Genomic DNA, 16,688 nt, shown 5'->3' with positions numbered 1-16,688 from the left:
TCTTATTGCTTATGTTTATTTATTTTTACACAATGTCTTGTTTTTTAAAAAATGTATGATGACTATATGCTCTGTAAGGTGACCTTGGGTGTCTTGAAAGGCGCCTCTAAATTAAATGTATTATTATTATTATTTATTATTACTATAAGGGAAAATATGAAATTATTATATTTGTATGAATACATACATCTATACCTAAGCAAAATTATTTTCTTTATTGTCACTTCATTTAAGCCAGACATTGTATGGTAGATTTGAGTCCATGAAGCCTGATTTAAATGTAAACATTCCTAAGGGAAAGAAATGAGTTCCAAGTTTTTCACATGACAGCAGTAGTATTATTATGGGATGGTGATATCAAAGTAATCCTCATTTTCAAACCTCTTGAGACCACAGTCAGTCTTGAGGATGTTCTTGTCTTGCCAGCTTCATTCTCAGCCTCACAGATATATTCTCCTTGATGCTCCTTGATAACTTTGTTGATAATAAGTGTGTATGTGTCATTGTCTTTAGAGCACGTGAACTCTTTGCCAGATTTGACCAATTTACCATTGAAAAGCCAGTTAACCTTGGTGACGTACTTTATTGTGGTGCTTAAAACAGCATGACTGTGCTCCTCAATGCACTCATGATCTAGAGGGTTCATAACTATGGGATAGTCTACGATACTGTCCGAGAACCCACTGATCATGAAGGCCTCAGAGAGATACTCTTCCTTGGTTTCTCTATGAACGTGCTGTTCAACAGACACCTTGGCCACAGTGGTGGTCAGATCAGATGCTCCCTCATCCTGCTGGGGACCTAACCCTAACTCCAGGATCTCTGCGCATTCATGAACAGAAACACTGTTATAGGTAACCCTGTCCTCAGTCTTCACAGAAGCCGAATGAGACACAGGGGAATGCCATCCCCTTGTTCTTTCTGATACAGTAATAGAGTCCACTACAGATGTCAGCAGCTCTTTGGAAAGTGCAGAGGCTGTCTGTAACTTTTGAGGGCTGTCTAGCAAAATAGTACTGGGCCGTTCTAGAGTCAGAACCTGGGACTCCTGGTAAACTATAGAGTGGAAGGCTGCCTGCAGTTCTGACCTCAGGTCAGCTGTCTGGAGGTACTCACCGTCAAAAGCCAGAGAGATTTCTATGGCTGCACCAGATGACGTGACAAGGTATGTGAACATTGCCAGTTTTGGCTCTTTCTGAACCCTAACTTCCTGGATCTGTGCTGCCTCTAACTTTCCCACCACATCGGCCAGTAGCAGTGGTTGTTCCTGGGCCACAGCAGACTGAAGAGCATCTTTCAGCTGACGTCTAATATTTACACTTGATGGTTTGGGAATCTGAATCACAAAGGTCAGCTCTTTGGGCAGTGCTGTGCTCTCCTCAGTCTGTGGGGCCATTAAATAAAGTTCAGGCTGTGTGATAACACTGATTTTAGAGGACTCTGACTTGATTATCTCATGGGAAAACTCTCCTTTCAGCACATGCTTTTCGACCATCATGATTGACTGTCTAACTGACTGGCCCTCCTGGATCTGAACCGCAACGTCCAGCTCTGCTGCCTCTATAGACAAACTGATCTCAGTAGAGATCTCCTTCTTCTCAACCTGGACCGGCTCTGTGGGAACCTTTGGCTCTACAGCTGTCTGGCAGGTGAATGTATTCTCAGCAGCCAGACTCTCAGTATGGGCCTCCACCAAAGCCTGGATGTCTTCTAAGGTGGTGACATTCATCAAATTCCAACGCTCCTCCCTCTGAACTAAGGCACACTCCTGTTTCATGTCATGGGGGAAAGGAGTCTCTTTTGGGAGTTCCATGGGGTGGGAAGTCACCTGTAGGATATTAAGAGGTCTAGGCTCCAACCCTAGCTGTGATTTAACTCCTGTCTCCGACACATCAAGATCTTCGTGATTATCTGCTGTGATCTCCCTTCGCTCCTCATAGGTGGCTGCATGACTCCTGGTCTTCGTCTGTTTCTGTGCTGCCACCTGCTGCTCTGGTTTGGTAATGCTAAGAAAACCCTCCTTAGGTAAAGCAGTCACATCTTGGACTGAATGAAGAAAAAAGGTTGGTGCCACCTCTTTCTTAGGCTGAACCCTTTTTGATTTGGTTATTACAGATAATCCAGAAGTAGTTTCACAAACCAATGACTTTTGCTCAGTCTGGGTGACTGGATAAAGCAAAGCAGTATTCTTACCGGCAATTGCCTGCTCTGATAAAGGCTCCTCACTCAAAAATCTTCCCTCAGATTGTAAAATGTCCTGATAGCAGATAACTTGTAAATACAGAAGTCGTTCCTTTTCTCTCTGGGACTGCGGGGATAAAGAGGATTCCAACCCTTGATTTAACCCTGAGTACTCTGCTTGGATCTTGTAGGTTTCCTCAATGCACTGAGCTGACCAACATACTGTGTCTTTGCATGGGATCGTACTCTCTTCCTCTGATCGGAACATTGCAAACTTATTTTCTTTTGCTAAAATCAGAGTTGTTTCACTGACAGGTGCTAGAACTTGCTCAGGCCTTTCCTTGTCTATCAGAGGTTCAGTGGCTGATTCTAAAGCAACCAGAGGCTCTACGTGTCTTTCATTTATCGGAAGCTGCCCAGCACAATTGGATGTGTACAGGATCTTCATGCCCTCTTTCACTCTAAAGCACTTCTGTTCCTCCTGCCTCACTATCAGGGCAGATGTTTCTTTGATAGGTAAAGCAGACTGCACCTGGTAACCACATACAACCTGTTGGGGTTCAGAAGATGTGAGGAGCTGCTCTGATGCGTTGTCTGGAAGGACCTCTGGTTTGACTGTTGTAAAAGGAACAACCTCTTGAGCTATGGCTGACATTAGCCTAGACGGCTGCTCTTTAACAAATTCCACCTCTACCAGCTCAGGGCTCAGGATGCGGTCGAAATGCTGCTCAATAAACTGCTGACTCTCCAGGACAGAAGAGGTAAACGCTGCCATGTGAAGCTGTTTGAGTGGGACTGCTGAAATGTACGATGGATGGGCAGGAGCCACTGACACCCTCTCCTCCACTTCATGGGACTGCAGAACGGCAGCCTGGTGGGTGACCTGCTCTCTCTGAAGACTGGCGGCAGAAATATTCAGATTTCTAATGGTGCCCACCTGCTCACTGGTAATGACCTGCCTGTCTTCAGTGCCAATGGTGTAAACCATCTGATCTGAACTAGATATTTCCTGTCCTAGAAGGCTGACCGGGTATAAGCATGACTCTGTGGCTTTCTCAGTCATGGTTACCTTGTAGCCTCTTTCTTGAATAACTGTGCGCTGTTCCTGCTGAACAGCCTCCCTGAAAACCACCAATTCAGCACTACATGAAGCCTCTCCAAAATGGTTTGAGGCTTTACAAATGTAGATGTCGCTGTCCTCCTGTTTGATGCTCTTTATTTGCATGAGGCCAGAGCCATCTGAGTTGTTGACTATGATACAGAATTGACTTGGTTTGATGCGGTAGCTTCCTCTAAGCCACTGAACTTCAGGCAAGGGGCTTCCTGTTACCTTGTATCTAAACAACGCCTGACCCCCCTGAGGGGAATGAAGAGGTTCAATCTTTTGACTGAAGTCAGGGGGCTTGTTGGGTGGGTCATCCCCCTTTTCAGCCTCCTTTTCATATCCCACTAGGTCCTTCAAATGAACATGCAAGTATGAACTCCAGTTCGACTGACCAAACCGGTTGCATACAGTACACGAGTACTCTCCTTCAAATGTTCTCTCAACTTTGTTAATGATCAGACTGTATTCATCTTGCTCATGAGTGAATGTATGTGTAGATGAAGCTGTGATGCCCTTCCCGTTGTGGAACCATTGAACAGATGGCTTGGGAAAGCCCGCCACTGTGACGGTAAACCTAGCTGTTTCCCCTTCGGTCACAGCAGCTGGAGACAGCTGGCAAAGGAAAACTGGCTTTTCTTTTTCCCTCTCTAAAGAACTACGTGTGGGCTCTGGCTTGAGTTGGAATGCTGTTGTTCTATGGTGCAGGTTAAGACCAGTTTTGTAAGTCTCTTCATCCACCTTGGAGAAAGCTGAGTAGAATAATGACATTACATCACCTGCCCATACATTCAGTTACATTCAAAACAAGTTAAAATCATATGCATACATGTGCTTGAGCATTTGACAATTTGAACAGAAGAACATATACATTTATTTACAACATTTGAACCAAACATGAGCAGATAAATGTAATTACATTAGGTATAAAATATAATGATATTTACCTTTAATTTCCTCCTTCTGCTCCATTATAGTTCCCACCGCCGCTGCAGGAACTGAAATTATACAAAGATAAATTAATCTAAGTGTCCCCAAACTTTACAAGAGATGCATGACTGTTAGGATCAGTGATCATGCATCCTTATCCTCTAGTTGACTTTGTCACATGCTTTTGGACAGTCGATGGCAGTCGAGGGCATTAAAGAGGGTGGTGTAAATCTCTCTCTCTCTCTCTCTCTCTCTCTCTCTCTCTCTCTCTGGAATAAAAAATATTATTATGTTCCAAATAGACCAATTGATTGAGATCTGTCTTCTTGTTGCATGGTACGGTCTGGTGTTAATTAGTTTTGTCGAGTGATCCTGTATTGTTTACGGTGTGTGGCTGTGGAGGGAATCCTATTGTGCTGTGTTGTGCTGTTTTATTGTGTGTTTCTCTTGAGGCTCTGGTTCAGTGGAGGTGGAAGCATTGACCAGTGCTGAGCAGAAAGCATGCAGATGCAAACCTTTCATTACTCTGTGGCCCTCAGCGTCCAGGGCTGAGCTGGCATTTTGGAAAAGAGAACCATTCCCTTGTCCAGACCCAAAATTCTTAAAGTCTAGGCATGACAGAGAGTTGTTGATATTTAACCGGTTGTGAAGCCAAAGAAGAAAGGAGGTGGGAGCCCCCTCGAAGACACAGCAAAGAGCAAGCTCTCTGTTTTTGAGGAGCATATCAGGGCTTAGTTTGAGGAACAGCTCACGCTGGCTGGATACGGCTTCTCCTGGCACCACATCAGGGAAGTAAAGAAGGCTAAGGAGGTTGTGAGTTCTTGGGAAAGACTGAGGAGCCAGTTCCTCCAGTGGCTTGTCCCAACCAGGGAGTTCTGTAGAAACCAGTTCCTCTAGCGTTTTTTCCCGACCAGAGAGCCCAGGAGTGTCCCTGTCTGTCTGGGACACTTTACGTACACAATCGCTTGGGGTGGAATTTTCTGCTTTGATAATCGCTTCTTTTGCTGGTTGAAAATAAAGTTAGGGAGAGGGATTAGGGATCAAAGGGCAAAAAATAGAATTAATTGAAGATGTAAAAACTAAAGGGGTAAGTAGGATGGATGGATGATGTTAGCTGGTAACAGGAGGCGTGAAACTACAAATTGACAAACTAATGGTAGAAAATGTTATAAACTAGCAGTGTTATTTCATCATATCTTAAGAGATTGTGCGCTAAGATTAAAGGTCATCTTAAAGGACAAAGCAGTATCGTGAGCAGAGCGGATGGAAAGATGAGATGAAGGACAATAGAGAGTAACCACCTTCCACAATGAGCTGGGCAGAGTTACTGTTGTGGCCATGTGTGTTGCTGACCGTACAGCGATATTCTCCCTGGTCTCCAAGGCTAACACTCTGGATGATCAGGGACAGAAGCCCTCCTCTCTCAGAGCTCCTCCTCCTCTCCGTCTCCCCCAGGCCATGGCCATTATGGTCCCACACGATGCAAGTGAAGGGCTGCCCATCGAAGGAACAGCTAAACGTAGCCATCTCACCACTTTTTACCTGGACATCGGTCATCTCTAGGAGCAGTTTGGGGGCGGCTGGGAGACCCTCAGACAAGAAGCTCTGAACATCAACGCTCCTCCAAGAGGATAAGATCGTGGTAGACATGGAGGACATCTCCGACACCATCTCCACACTGTGGGAGCTCTCTGACTGAACATGCTCTCTCTGAATGACCACTGTTTCACACTCAGAGCTAGCTAAGGCTTGTGCCTTTTCATCTGGGCAACAAGAAAGAGTAGAGGGATTAGGTCAAAACATCATTGGGGACTTCTTCAGGTTACTGCATCAAAGCCTGGCAGGTTGCGGTTTGTGGTGCTTTGAAAGGCGGTTTGAGTTCTGATCATTGATAGGGTGGCTCAGTGGCTGTTTTCCATGCAAGCTTTGACAGGACAACACCTATGAATTATTTGTGTGTACAGAACCAGAAAACAAAGTTCCAAAGTTTCCATGTGCAAGTCAGTGATGCATTCTGCTGAAAAAGATTCATTCTTTACTAATCTCTTATTGTTAAAGTGTGTTTTATGCTGGAAAGAAAGTGTATCATGCAAGACACGCATTAAGAAAAGTGTGATTTCCGTGAGACAAACATCAAACATGGTTGGCTGCTTCTGTTGTTCAGCGTGCTTCAGGTTACAAAGTCAACTTCCAATCAGACATTAGATTGACTTTATAATCATAGTATAGAGCAGGGCTTCTTAAACCTTTCATCTCGGGACCCAAAAGACTTTTACATTTTGTCAGAACATCAATTGTGTTTTATGGTGGGTCTTGACCCAAAGTTTAAGAAACCCTCATAAATAGTATATACACTATAGTGTATAGTGTATATACTATTATTATTATTATTATTATTATTATTATTATTATTATTATTATTATTATTATTATTATTATTATTATTATGTATAGTATACTTAAATATACTGTACATAAAGACAGAGCTGGCACCAGAACTAACATATACTATTCTAGTTCTAGTACTCATATCTTCCTGGCATGCTGGACAAACAAACTGAGAAACCGAGCCACGTATCCTAAGGCTTCTATTGGCTCCATTAAGATAGAATTTTAGCCAATAGATTCTGTTTTGGCAGAATAAATGAGTCTCAAAATAAAGTAGGATTATCTAGGGAGATTACTTCATATATTTACATATGTTAAAAGATGTAGCCATATCACATACAATATGTACTAAATAAAGCCTCTATCACATACAATATGTAGGTTTTGAAAACCTCTATCACATGGGGATTCTGAATTTGATAAGTAAAGCGCATGCAGGGTCTGAGCTCCAACAGCAATCAGGCGGTTATCTGCTAATGTTGTTCTCTGAGTTCAAACGTACCATCTAGGCTCAGCTTCGCACTGCATGACACCCTTCCTGCTGTGTTTCTGGCGGTGCACATGTACTCTCCCTGCTGGGCTGATTGCACCCCAGACACATCTAGCTGGCAGGTCTCCCCGGACCGAGTCATCCGGTAGATGTCTGAGTCCTTGATCTCTTTCCCATTACAATACCACACCACCTGCAAGTCTGTAAGGACAGGGTTGACTTTAACTCATTGAGACCAAATACCCAGAGCAAACTGATCCCTCTACATTCTCATAGGCTAATATTAACATGCTATAATGTGAAACTGCTCTTGTGGAGTGAGCGGAGCAGAAATAACCACAAATCCAAATGCTTGCCATGATTATGTTCTTTCGGCTGTAACTTTTTCAGAAGAAGTAAATAATATCTGCAGTACCTTCTCCAGAGACAGTGCACTGGAGTTGAGCAGGTCTACCCTGGAACACCAGTAGGTCCTTCAGTGGTCTGGAGATCACAGGAGCTGACATCTGAGGCCCAGACTCTGGCGATACCACCTCAGGAACTACAAGACAATACCACATTTCAGTCAAGAGTCCATCCCTGTAACGTCTACAAGAAAACCACTTCTACCAGTAAAATTTTCGATCTGTAGAATTAGGACAAACATCTTATTTGTGTAACCATGCATATTGATAGTTGTTTCTTCAATCATTATTGTTTTCATTTCATTGAACAATAACACTTAATAATAATAGTGTGACAACCTTCCACATTAAGAGCAGCTGAGGTAGTTGCCTCTCCGTAGTCATTCTTGGCTTCACAGTTGTACACAGCTGCATCCTCTGGGAACACCTCGATCAGCAGCAGAGTGTGGTCGTTTCCTTCACAAAGGAACTTGCACTTGAAGCCAGAAGACAAAGCCTGGGAGTTCTTGTACCAGGAGACCTGTGGCTGGGGAACACCAGTCACTGCGACCGTGAAGCGAGCTGGTTTTCCAGCTTCCACCGACTGGGGCTCCATGTGCTTGACGATCTGAGGGGGCTCTGGTACTAGAGAGGTAGAGAAATGCAGCCACTGTTGAAATCATCTAAGTCCAATATTTGTCTCCATGATGAAAATGGAGGGAAACGGAACTAGTTCTTACTTTTGACAAGGAGGTTCATTGTGCTCCTGTTTTTGCCAGCGATGAAGGTATATTCGCCAGCATCACTTCTGTAGGTTTCAGAGATGGTGAGACGGTGCTTCTTCTTGATGCTCACGTAGTTAAACCTCTTCTCAACTGTGAACTGGATCTCAATTCCATTCTTCAGCCAGCGGCCCTCTACTTCATCCTCATTCACCTCAAACTCAAAGGTGGCTCTTTGTTTCTCCACAACCTTAATAAAATGAATAATGATTCCATTGATAACATGTAAAATGGCATTCATAATAACTGTGAACTTGGATAACTTTGCTTAGCAAATAACTCACGGTGATTGTTCGGTTTGCTGGCTCAGAGATCTTAACGTCCCGTCCTTCCACCGTCAGATGACCCTTGGACATGCTGGCCCCGGCGACCACAGTGAACTCCCCAGAGTCCGACAGACGCACCGATGGCAGGATCAGGCGATGCAAGAACTTCTCTGACGTCATCTTCAGTCTGAAATGAACCCCGTCACATTCTCTTAATGCTTATTTAGGGTTCTATCAGAGAAACACTATGCAGTTTTGAGGTTAATAACTACCTTCCAGACATCTCCAACTCCTGACCATCCTTCATCCACATGACCTGGATGTTAGGCTCAGACACCTCACACTCAAAAGTTGCCCTCTTCTTTTCCGTGATCTTCAAATCTTTCAAGTGTTTGGTGAATTCTACCACACGAGCTGTTTCAGATAAAGGAAGAGAACATGCTAACTGGATGATGACAATGAAATAATACCAGATACAGGTTCACTCAAAGATCCATTTATGGATAAAAATCTCATATTGTCTCAAGTCAGTTTACCTTCAATAAAGACTTTAGCGGAAGTAAGGGCAGAACCAGCCATGAACGTGTACTCTGCGCTGTCTCCAAAGTGGATGTTTTTGATGGTAAGAGAGTGTGTTAGCTGTGTGCAGCGAATCTGGCTCCTTTCTGTGGAGCGTATCTCTGCACCATTCTTCAGCCATTTATAGATGATTCCCTCATAGTTAACATCAAGCTCAAAGGTCACAGTTTCCTTCTCCTGAGCATTCACATCTCGTATCATCCTGGTGATAATGATTGCTGAAAACACAATGTCACATGTCAATTTTTAATGTGTACCTTCTTTTACACGCATGGCTTCCAGAGCTGCTTCATGGCAAATGGTATATTCCTATAAAATGCTTGCAAACTAAATAACTAATGTTTAGTGTACTGGATACTCACGAAGAATAGTAACAGTCGCAGAGACTCTGTCATTTCCACAGACAAAGCTGTACTCTGCAGAGTCCTCAGTGGTCGTGTTCATGATCTTGAGCTGGTGAAGTTTGCTCTGGACCACAATACTGAACTTCTCACTCATCTCCATCTCCACACCATTCCTCAGCCAAGTAGAGTGGACATTAAAATGGGAAACTTCACACTCCAAAGTGGCCACATGGGTCTCTGGTACCTCCACATTCTTCAAGGGCTTGGTCACGCTGAGAGCTGAATGGAAAAAATGCTTTATTATTTGGAGAAGACTGATTTGGATTGGTTGAGTTGATTTCATGGTAAACACACCGTGTTGTGTGCATAGTATGCAACAGGAAGTGATCCAAACCAAATAATCCTTTGAGGTAGTCTCTGGCTAAACAATTATTTGACCCTTACCCTCCACAATGAGGTGAGCACTGGAATGCAGGTGGCCTGCATAAGCAGTGTATTCTCCTTTCTTACTGGAGTCCACTTCCTGGATGATCAACTTATGACTCTTCTTCTCTGAGAGCATACTAAATTGCTTGTTGGCTTCCAGCGGCACGTTATTTAACATCCATCGCACAGGGATGTCATCCTCTGACAGCCCCAATTCAAATGTTACCATCGCTCCCAGCAGGGAGGTCACATCCTTCAGCTTCTTCAGGATCTTGATCGCTGCAAGAACATTGACCATTGATTTTTAAAGACATTGGCACTCAGGTCCAGCTTTCCACAAAAACGTTAATGCAGGCACTTACTTTCGACATTGAGTCTAGCGTTGGCAGACAGTTTCCCCAATTTGAAAGCATAAACAGACTCGTCCTGGGTGTTGCAGTTCTTGATTGTCAGTGTGTGGACTGTACCCACAACAGAGATTTCATATTTATCACTAGGGAGGATTTCAAAACCATTCTTGATCCACTGAGATCCTCTCACATTCTCATGGGTCAGCTCAAGACTGAATACTGCATCCTTGGTCTCAACAACTTTGAGATTCTTCAAGGTCTTCTTGACCTTCACAGCTGCAAATGTAAAGACCAAGTTAAGCCCAACAATTATTTAAGTTTTTCGAAATTGAAGTTCTGTTTTATGTTTTTTCTTTTTCAATGTCTATGTAACTTGTGTGAGGACAAACCTTCGACTTTCAGACTGGCTGTGGTCTTGGAGTTGGCCACCTGGTAGGTGTATTCTCCAATGTCTGAAGCTTTACTAATGATGATCACCAGGCGTCTTACTGCGCCATTCACCTCACTCACAACGTTGTCGCTGTAGTCCAACTGTTGGCCGTCCTTTAGCCATTTCCCCTCGACAGAGGCATTGGCCACCTCACACTCCAGCTCAACAGTCTGGGAGTCGGCAACCACCAAGTCAAAGAGGGGCCTCCTGATAGCTCCACCTAGTGTGGGAAAATAAGTGCAGTTGTTTTAACAATAAAGAAAATGTAACAAAGGGTTAGGGTTAGAAACCACAGACTTTGTTTCATATCAGGCTTGAAAACACAAAATTCTGTACTGAGGTCAACTAGAAAAATTCTTGTGTCTGAGGTTCATCCAGGTTTCCAACGACTCCATTATTATATAAAATAATATACCTGAAACAGTAAGTGTGGCAGAGCAGGACTTTTCTCCAGCACCAAACATATATTCCCCTTCTTCATCCTTCATGGCATTCAGCACAGTGAGAGAGTGGCTCTTCTTCTTGGACACCATCTTGTACTTCGGTCCGGCTTTGAGGGGCTGACCATTGAAGGTCCAAAAAGCATCTATGCCAGGGTGTGAGACTTCAACTTCATAGGTGACATTTTCAGATTCTGAGCACACCTTGTCCTTCATTGGGCTAACAATCGTGACCTCTGTGAGGAAAAATTTGTGTTTAATTTGACGTTCACACTGACAGATTTACTTTTATTTTATTTTTTTCAAAAACAATGATGGTATTAATTGAACAGATTACCCTGTACAGACAGTCTACAGCTGGTGTCAACCTTTCCCACCACCAGTTTGTACTGTCCCTCATCTGAGGCAAAGGTCCTGTTGAAGACCAGACGCTGCTTGGCCCCCTTGGACACCATCTGAACTCGCTCACTGGCTATCAGCAGTTCATCATTTTGGTACCATTTGACAGCGGTGATGTCCTGAACTGAGATCTTTGTCTCCAGAACAGCCTTGGTTCCCTCAATAGTACTGATATCCTTCAGCGTGATCAAGACTCCGATAGCTAAACCACAGAGGACATGATTGTGTTATGATCACAAAGATAACATCAATGATTATATGATATTATTTAGCCACCTATAAATGTACTTTAAATGTGTTTTCCATCTCAGGATAATTCCCCGATAATTGTGAAGAAATTTTATACGTTAAGACTCTTACTCTGGACGGTCAGCTTTGCAGAGGTTGAGATCTCCTGAGCAGGAATCATAAAGGAGTATGTTCCAAAGTCATCTTTGATGGTGTCCTCTATCAGGAGTTTGTGTATCTGTTTGTCGATAACAATGTGGACACGGTTGGAGGATGACAGGACCTGGCCATTCTTCATCCAGGTTCCTTCAACGTTCGCCTGGGAGAACTTCACCTCCAGCTGAGCAATGTCTCCTTCACAGACTGTCAGATCACTCAGGGGCTGCATCAGTGTCACAGGTCGCACTGCAAGGACATAGACATTTGTAAACACCATGCACCTGTGTGCAGCTCTAATCTGGAACACTGGGATTAGCAAATTTGTTATTCAAAACCCCAAATACCAATAACAATAGTTTTTTCATGTAACAATGATATTTCTCACATTTCATCTTGAGAGATGCACTTGACTTGAAATCTTCCACTTTGAAGGTGTATTTCCCCTGGTCCTCTTTCTTGACTTCCTTGACTGACAGAGTGTGTCTTCCACGGCGGGAGGAAATTATGTATTTGTTGCTACTAGAGATCACTTTGTCTCCAAAATACCAAGTGCCCTCAGCATCTTCACGGGTCACGATGCACTCAAACTCTCCAGAGTAGGATTCAGGAACCTCAGTGCTGTCAAGGTTCTTCACTATCTCCAACGGAGCACCTGGAAGAATCATTAATTTATGCATCATTTAATACAATCAATTGTTAATGCCATATTTAGTTTAGGAGAGAAAATACGTGAGATGAAAATGTTTTATCTACATACATTCAAGTCGCTCTAAATAATGAGATCACATATCAGAAATGTTACCTTCAACGCTTAGCCTGGAAGTGGTTATGACTGCGTCATCTTCGATAACAACACAACTGTAATCTGCATCGTCTTTCATAGAGATCATCAGCACAGACAGGAAGTGGACTTTTCTGTCAGAATGCATCCTGTATTTGTCTCCAGAAAAGATATCCATGTTGTTCTTCATCCATTTCACTTTAATGAAAGGCTCGTTGGTCTCACACTCGAAGGTGGCCATGGTGTCCTTCTCCTTGGCATTGACCTCTGTAAGTTTCTGTGTGAAGGTGAGGACTTGCTTTCCTATAGGAAGAAGTATTATTGAGGATGATTCATTGAAACATTGCGTAAATTATAAATACATGTTATACAGGTATATTGTCATGATGTCAATGTTAATTTACCTTGCACTAGCAGGAAAGCATGACCAGAAGTCTCCCCAGCAGAATTCATGGCTTTGACCATGATACTGGCCGAATCTTCTGGGGTCACATTTGTGATCACCAGCTCACAAACCTGGTCCTCGGGCCAGTACCAGTTAATCCGATCTGACTTCTCCAGCTGAACGCCATTCTTGAACCACTGACATTCTGGTTCTGGTCTTCCGATAACTCTTACCCTGAACTTAACTTCATCACCTTGTGCAACTGTCTGGCTGGTGATGCGCTCAATGATCTTCGGGGCTACCATGCTTGCAGAGAGCTTAATCCTCTCTGGTTTTAATGGGGTAGCAGTAACTTTACGACGTTCTTCTTCCTTTAACTTCTCAGCCTCCTCTTTTGCCTTGGCACGGTGAAGCAGTTCATCCTTTGTCTTCTTCAGTAGGTCCTCATAAGACTCATCCTTCCTGCGAGACTTCAACTCCACAGCAGAGATTGACTCATAGAATCCTTCCTCTGTTCTGCGCTTAAACTTGCCTCTCAGTTCCTCTGTTTCTTCTGTGGATTTCTCATGGACAACTCTCTGGGTCTTTTTCAGTGTAACAACTTCTTTCAGCTGAGAGTCCTCTGCAGTTTTCTCCACCTTCACAAGCTCGAATTGTGTTTTTCCTGCTTCAGAAACAGCTTCTGGAACTTTGCCATCTGAACGACGAAGAAGTGTTCTCAAGTCTTCCTTCTGCTGGATCTCCAGTTTCACTTTGTGTTCAGCTGAGCCCAGGTTGCTATCGGCAACCACCTTGACCTCTCCCGAATCATACGATTTGACATCAACTATCTCCAGGTAGTAAATGCCATCATAACGCAGTCTGTATCTCTTACTCTTGCGAATGAGTTGTCCATTAAGGTACCAGTTTACCTTTGGTGTTGGATAACCAGTCACTCTGCAACGGAATCTCGCCGTTTCTCCTTCCACAATTACAGCTGGTTCTGGAACCAGAACAATGCATGGTTTTGACTTTTCTGTTTCATCATCAGCACTTATACCAGTGGGTCCTCCCTCATGAGCCATACGCTCCATCTCATCAATTCTGTGTGCTCCCTTTATTCCCTCGGGGAGCTGGGACTCTTCAACAAGGCCTTTCTCATCCTTAACCACAAGGGTGGCCGAATTTTGATCAACACCAAACTTGTTTGTAGCTCTGCAGGTAATAACACCGCTGTCTCTAGGGTAGGCAACTTCATAGTCCAGACTGCAATAGCCAAACTCATTGACCATGCGCAGCCTATTGGCAGCATCAAGAGGTTTGCCATCGTGCAGCCACTCAACGACCATAGTGGGGTCACCAATAGGAGTCAGTCTGCACTCAAAATGAGCTGGCCCAAAACGCTTCATTCGGACAGAAGTCAGCTTCTTCTTGAACTGTGGTTTCTGCTGCTTCTCTTTGTCATAAAGGTCTCCCTCCTCCCATTGGTCTTGGCCATAACGTTGATGAAGGGGCTCCAATTCAGGGGCAGCAATATCTTTTGACTTGTAGGTTCCTTTGGTTATAATCAGCTTCCTCTCTGGTTCAGGTTCAGCAAATTCTACCTCAACATTGACCCTACAGCGAGTGGTATCTCTTCCAGCCTTGTTGATGGCTGTAGCTGTGTACCAGGCACTGTCAGAGCCAACAGATGAACGGATCTGGAATTTGGCCTCTCCTCTAGTTCCTTCGATCCTGAAGAAGCCAATACCAATATTGAAACACAATTACTTTATGTTTTTCTTTTAAATATTCATATGATCCCTCTTGAATTTAATCTCAAAAGCCCAATATTCTGTGGATGATGACTTACATGGGAAATATTAAAATGACAAAGGTGAATTAGCCAATGTTGATAGAGGGACTATCTCATAAAGAAAATATCACAAAAACCTCATGGTATAAATCATACCTGATGTTAGGATGCTTGTGTGGAGTAATAATATCACTGTTTTTCAGCCAGACAATGTCAGGAATGGGGTTTCCGATGGCCCTGACAGCCAACTCCACCAGAGTTCCCTGTTTCACACTGATGTTCTTCAGCTTTTCGCTGAACTGGGGACGTATCAGGCTTTCTTTAGCTGTGGATGTTTAAGAACATTCATTGCATCACATGTCTCTCACGTTTGTATGAAAATATGTTAAATCACTAATTTATCTGAAATCTTACCATCGACAGTCAGAGTGATGGAGATGGAGGATTTTCCAGCTCTATTCTGAGCAACAACTGTCCATTCTCCAGAATCGTGAGGCATGGCTGTTACAATTATCAGAGACTGTGTTCCATCTTCTTTAACAACAATCTTGTGGGTGAAGTCACTCACAACTTGATGACCTGTGTAGAAGAGGATAAGTTAATGTTCAAAAGTGGGCCGCATGACCTGCATGATAATAATTGATTGTTAGAAGGAATTTTTTGTGCTTACCATTGTGGAACCAGTATGTTTCAGGCATCGGCCTTCCGACAACCTTCAGGTCAAATCTGGCAGTCTGCCCCTCAGTGCATTTACATGAGGAAGGCTTCAGGACAAAGACAGGTTTGTAGAGTCTCTCCAGCTGAGCTTCGTCCGTCTCATCAAGCCTGCGAGCCGGAGAGCCGCTGGCAGAACGGCCAGGTGAGCGACTCATAGAACGAGGAGAGGTAGACCTGGAAAATATAAGAAATTCCTAAGTATCATCATATCCAAAAAAAGGAAGCTTTACTGCAATTCATCTCTTCTCTGGTAACATACCTGATTCTCTGCATTGCTGGCTGGGGATTGTATGCCTGAGGAGTTGCTGCTCCAGAGGGTTCGACATACAGCTTCCCAGAGCTGACAGCATTACCCTTCATGTTGCTGGCAAAGGCGGTGTAAACGCCCTCATCCTCTGGAAGCACCACAGGCAGACGAAGGCTGGCTCTGCCATCCTGGAGAACCTCCATCTGACAACGGCCGCCATGTTGAAGACGGTTGCCATCTTTGTACCAAGCAATCTGTTGACGTTAAAAATGGTCTAAGAATTCTGGTATATTCTTATTGAGCCTTCATCAAAATTTGCATTTTCGTAGTTGCTTACCTTGGGAAGTGGGATTCCTTCCATTTTACAGTGGAAAGTGACTCCCATTCCCTCCATGATCCTGTAGTTTTTGACAGGTGTGGCAAATCCTGGCTGCAAGGCCTCATATTCTGCTGCAGTCACCATTAGTTCTCCATCCTCGGTTACAATGTGTTGATAGGTAATTGTCATGATCCTGAGCTCAATCTCCTGGATGATCCTCTGCTCAATCGCAGAAAGATGAAATTCCTGTAGATTGTACATTTATAAAAGAATATGCATAGTAAGTATGCATTATTACTATTAGGCCACAATACACAAGCTGTGTACTGAGAACGTATGTTCCTACCATGTGTGACTTAATGTGAGCTTAATACTACTTTAAGGACCTTACTTTAGCTCAGGTTTCAATTCGTCTGACCGATGATAGAGGACTGACCTGTCCGGATGTAATGGTGGTGGTCCTCTGAGAGGACATAACACCAGGAGCAACATCGCCCACACTGGGTTCCAGCACCATGGAGGTCACTTGAGTGGTAAAGGTAGCTTCTAGTTTCTTCAGGAAGGCTTCATATTCCTCTGTGCAACACA

At 43.7% G+C, this 16,688-nt stretch overlaps 1 protein-coding gene across 1 annotated transcript in view; it reads right to left on the bottom strand.

Moving 5' to 3' along the window:
* The window catches only part of ttn.1 (titin, tandem duplicate 1), a 253,662-nt gene that overhangs the window by 218,981 nt on the left and 17,993 nt on the right, over nucleotides 1–16,688 (bottom strand). The window contains exons 15-41 of the mRNA XM_056612257.1: nucleotides 16,537–16,676; nucleotides 16,119–16,346; nucleotides 15,794–16,035; nucleotides 15,488–15,708; nucleotides 15,232–15,396; nucleotides 14,974–15,142; nucleotides 13,063–14,756; nucleotides 12,680–12,961; nucleotides 12,263–12,529; nucleotides 11,851–12,123; nucleotides 11,429–11,692; nucleotides 11,067–11,327; nucleotides 10,611–10,871; nucleotides 10,234–10,497; nucleotides 9,890–10,150; nucleotides 9,464–9,724; nucleotides 9,059–9,319; nucleotides 8,795–8,936; nucleotides 8,541–8,709; nucleotides 8,215–8,446; nucleotides 7,835–8,119; nucleotides 7,507–7,632; nucleotides 7,104–7,292; nucleotides 5,515–5,976; nucleotides 4,729–5,217; nucleotides 4,231–4,281; nucleotides 382–4,035 (exon numbers count right to left, since the gene is read on the bottom strand). Of these exons, the coding sequence (XP_056468232.1) occupies nucleotides 382–4,035; nucleotides 4,231–4,281; nucleotides 4,729–5,217; nucleotides 5,515–5,976; nucleotides 7,104–7,292; nucleotides 7,507–7,632; nucleotides 7,835–8,119; nucleotides 8,215–8,446; nucleotides 8,541–8,709; nucleotides 8,795–8,936; nucleotides 9,059–9,319; nucleotides 9,464–9,724; nucleotides 9,890–10,150; nucleotides 10,234–10,497; nucleotides 10,611–10,871; nucleotides 11,067–11,327; nucleotides 11,429–11,692; nucleotides 11,851–12,123; nucleotides 12,263–12,529; nucleotides 12,680–12,961; nucleotides 13,063–14,756; nucleotides 14,974–15,142; nucleotides 15,232–15,396; nucleotides 15,488–15,708; nucleotides 15,794–16,035; nucleotides 16,119–16,346; nucleotides 16,537–16,676 (11,313 nt within the window). The remainder of the gene's footprint in view (nucleotides 1–381; nucleotides 4,036–4,230; nucleotides 4,282–4,728; nucleotides 5,218–5,514; nucleotides 5,977–7,103; nucleotides 7,293–7,506; nucleotides 7,633–7,834; nucleotides 8,120–8,214; nucleotides 8,447–8,540; nucleotides 8,710–8,794; nucleotides 8,937–9,058; nucleotides 9,320–9,463; nucleotides 9,725–9,889; nucleotides 10,151–10,233; nucleotides 10,498–10,610; nucleotides 10,872–11,066; nucleotides 11,328–11,428; nucleotides 11,693–11,850; nucleotides 12,124–12,262; nucleotides 12,530–12,679; nucleotides 12,962–13,062; nucleotides 14,757–14,973; nucleotides 15,143–15,231; nucleotides 15,397–15,487; nucleotides 15,709–15,793; nucleotides 16,036–16,118; nucleotides 16,347–16,536; nucleotides 16,677–16,688) is intronic.

Source organism: Gadus chalcogrammus, chromosome 16 (assembly GCF_026213295.1).
Source record: "Gadus chalcogrammus isolate NIFS_2021 chromosome 16, NIFS_Gcha_1.0, whole genome shotgun sequence".
Taxonomy (NCBI): Eukaryota; Metazoa; Chordata; class Actinopteri; order Gadiformes; family Gadidae; genus Gadus; species Gadus chalcogrammus.
The sequence above is the reverse complement of the archived record's forward strand: the minus strand, read 5'-3'. Positions and strand labels throughout refer to the sequence as shown.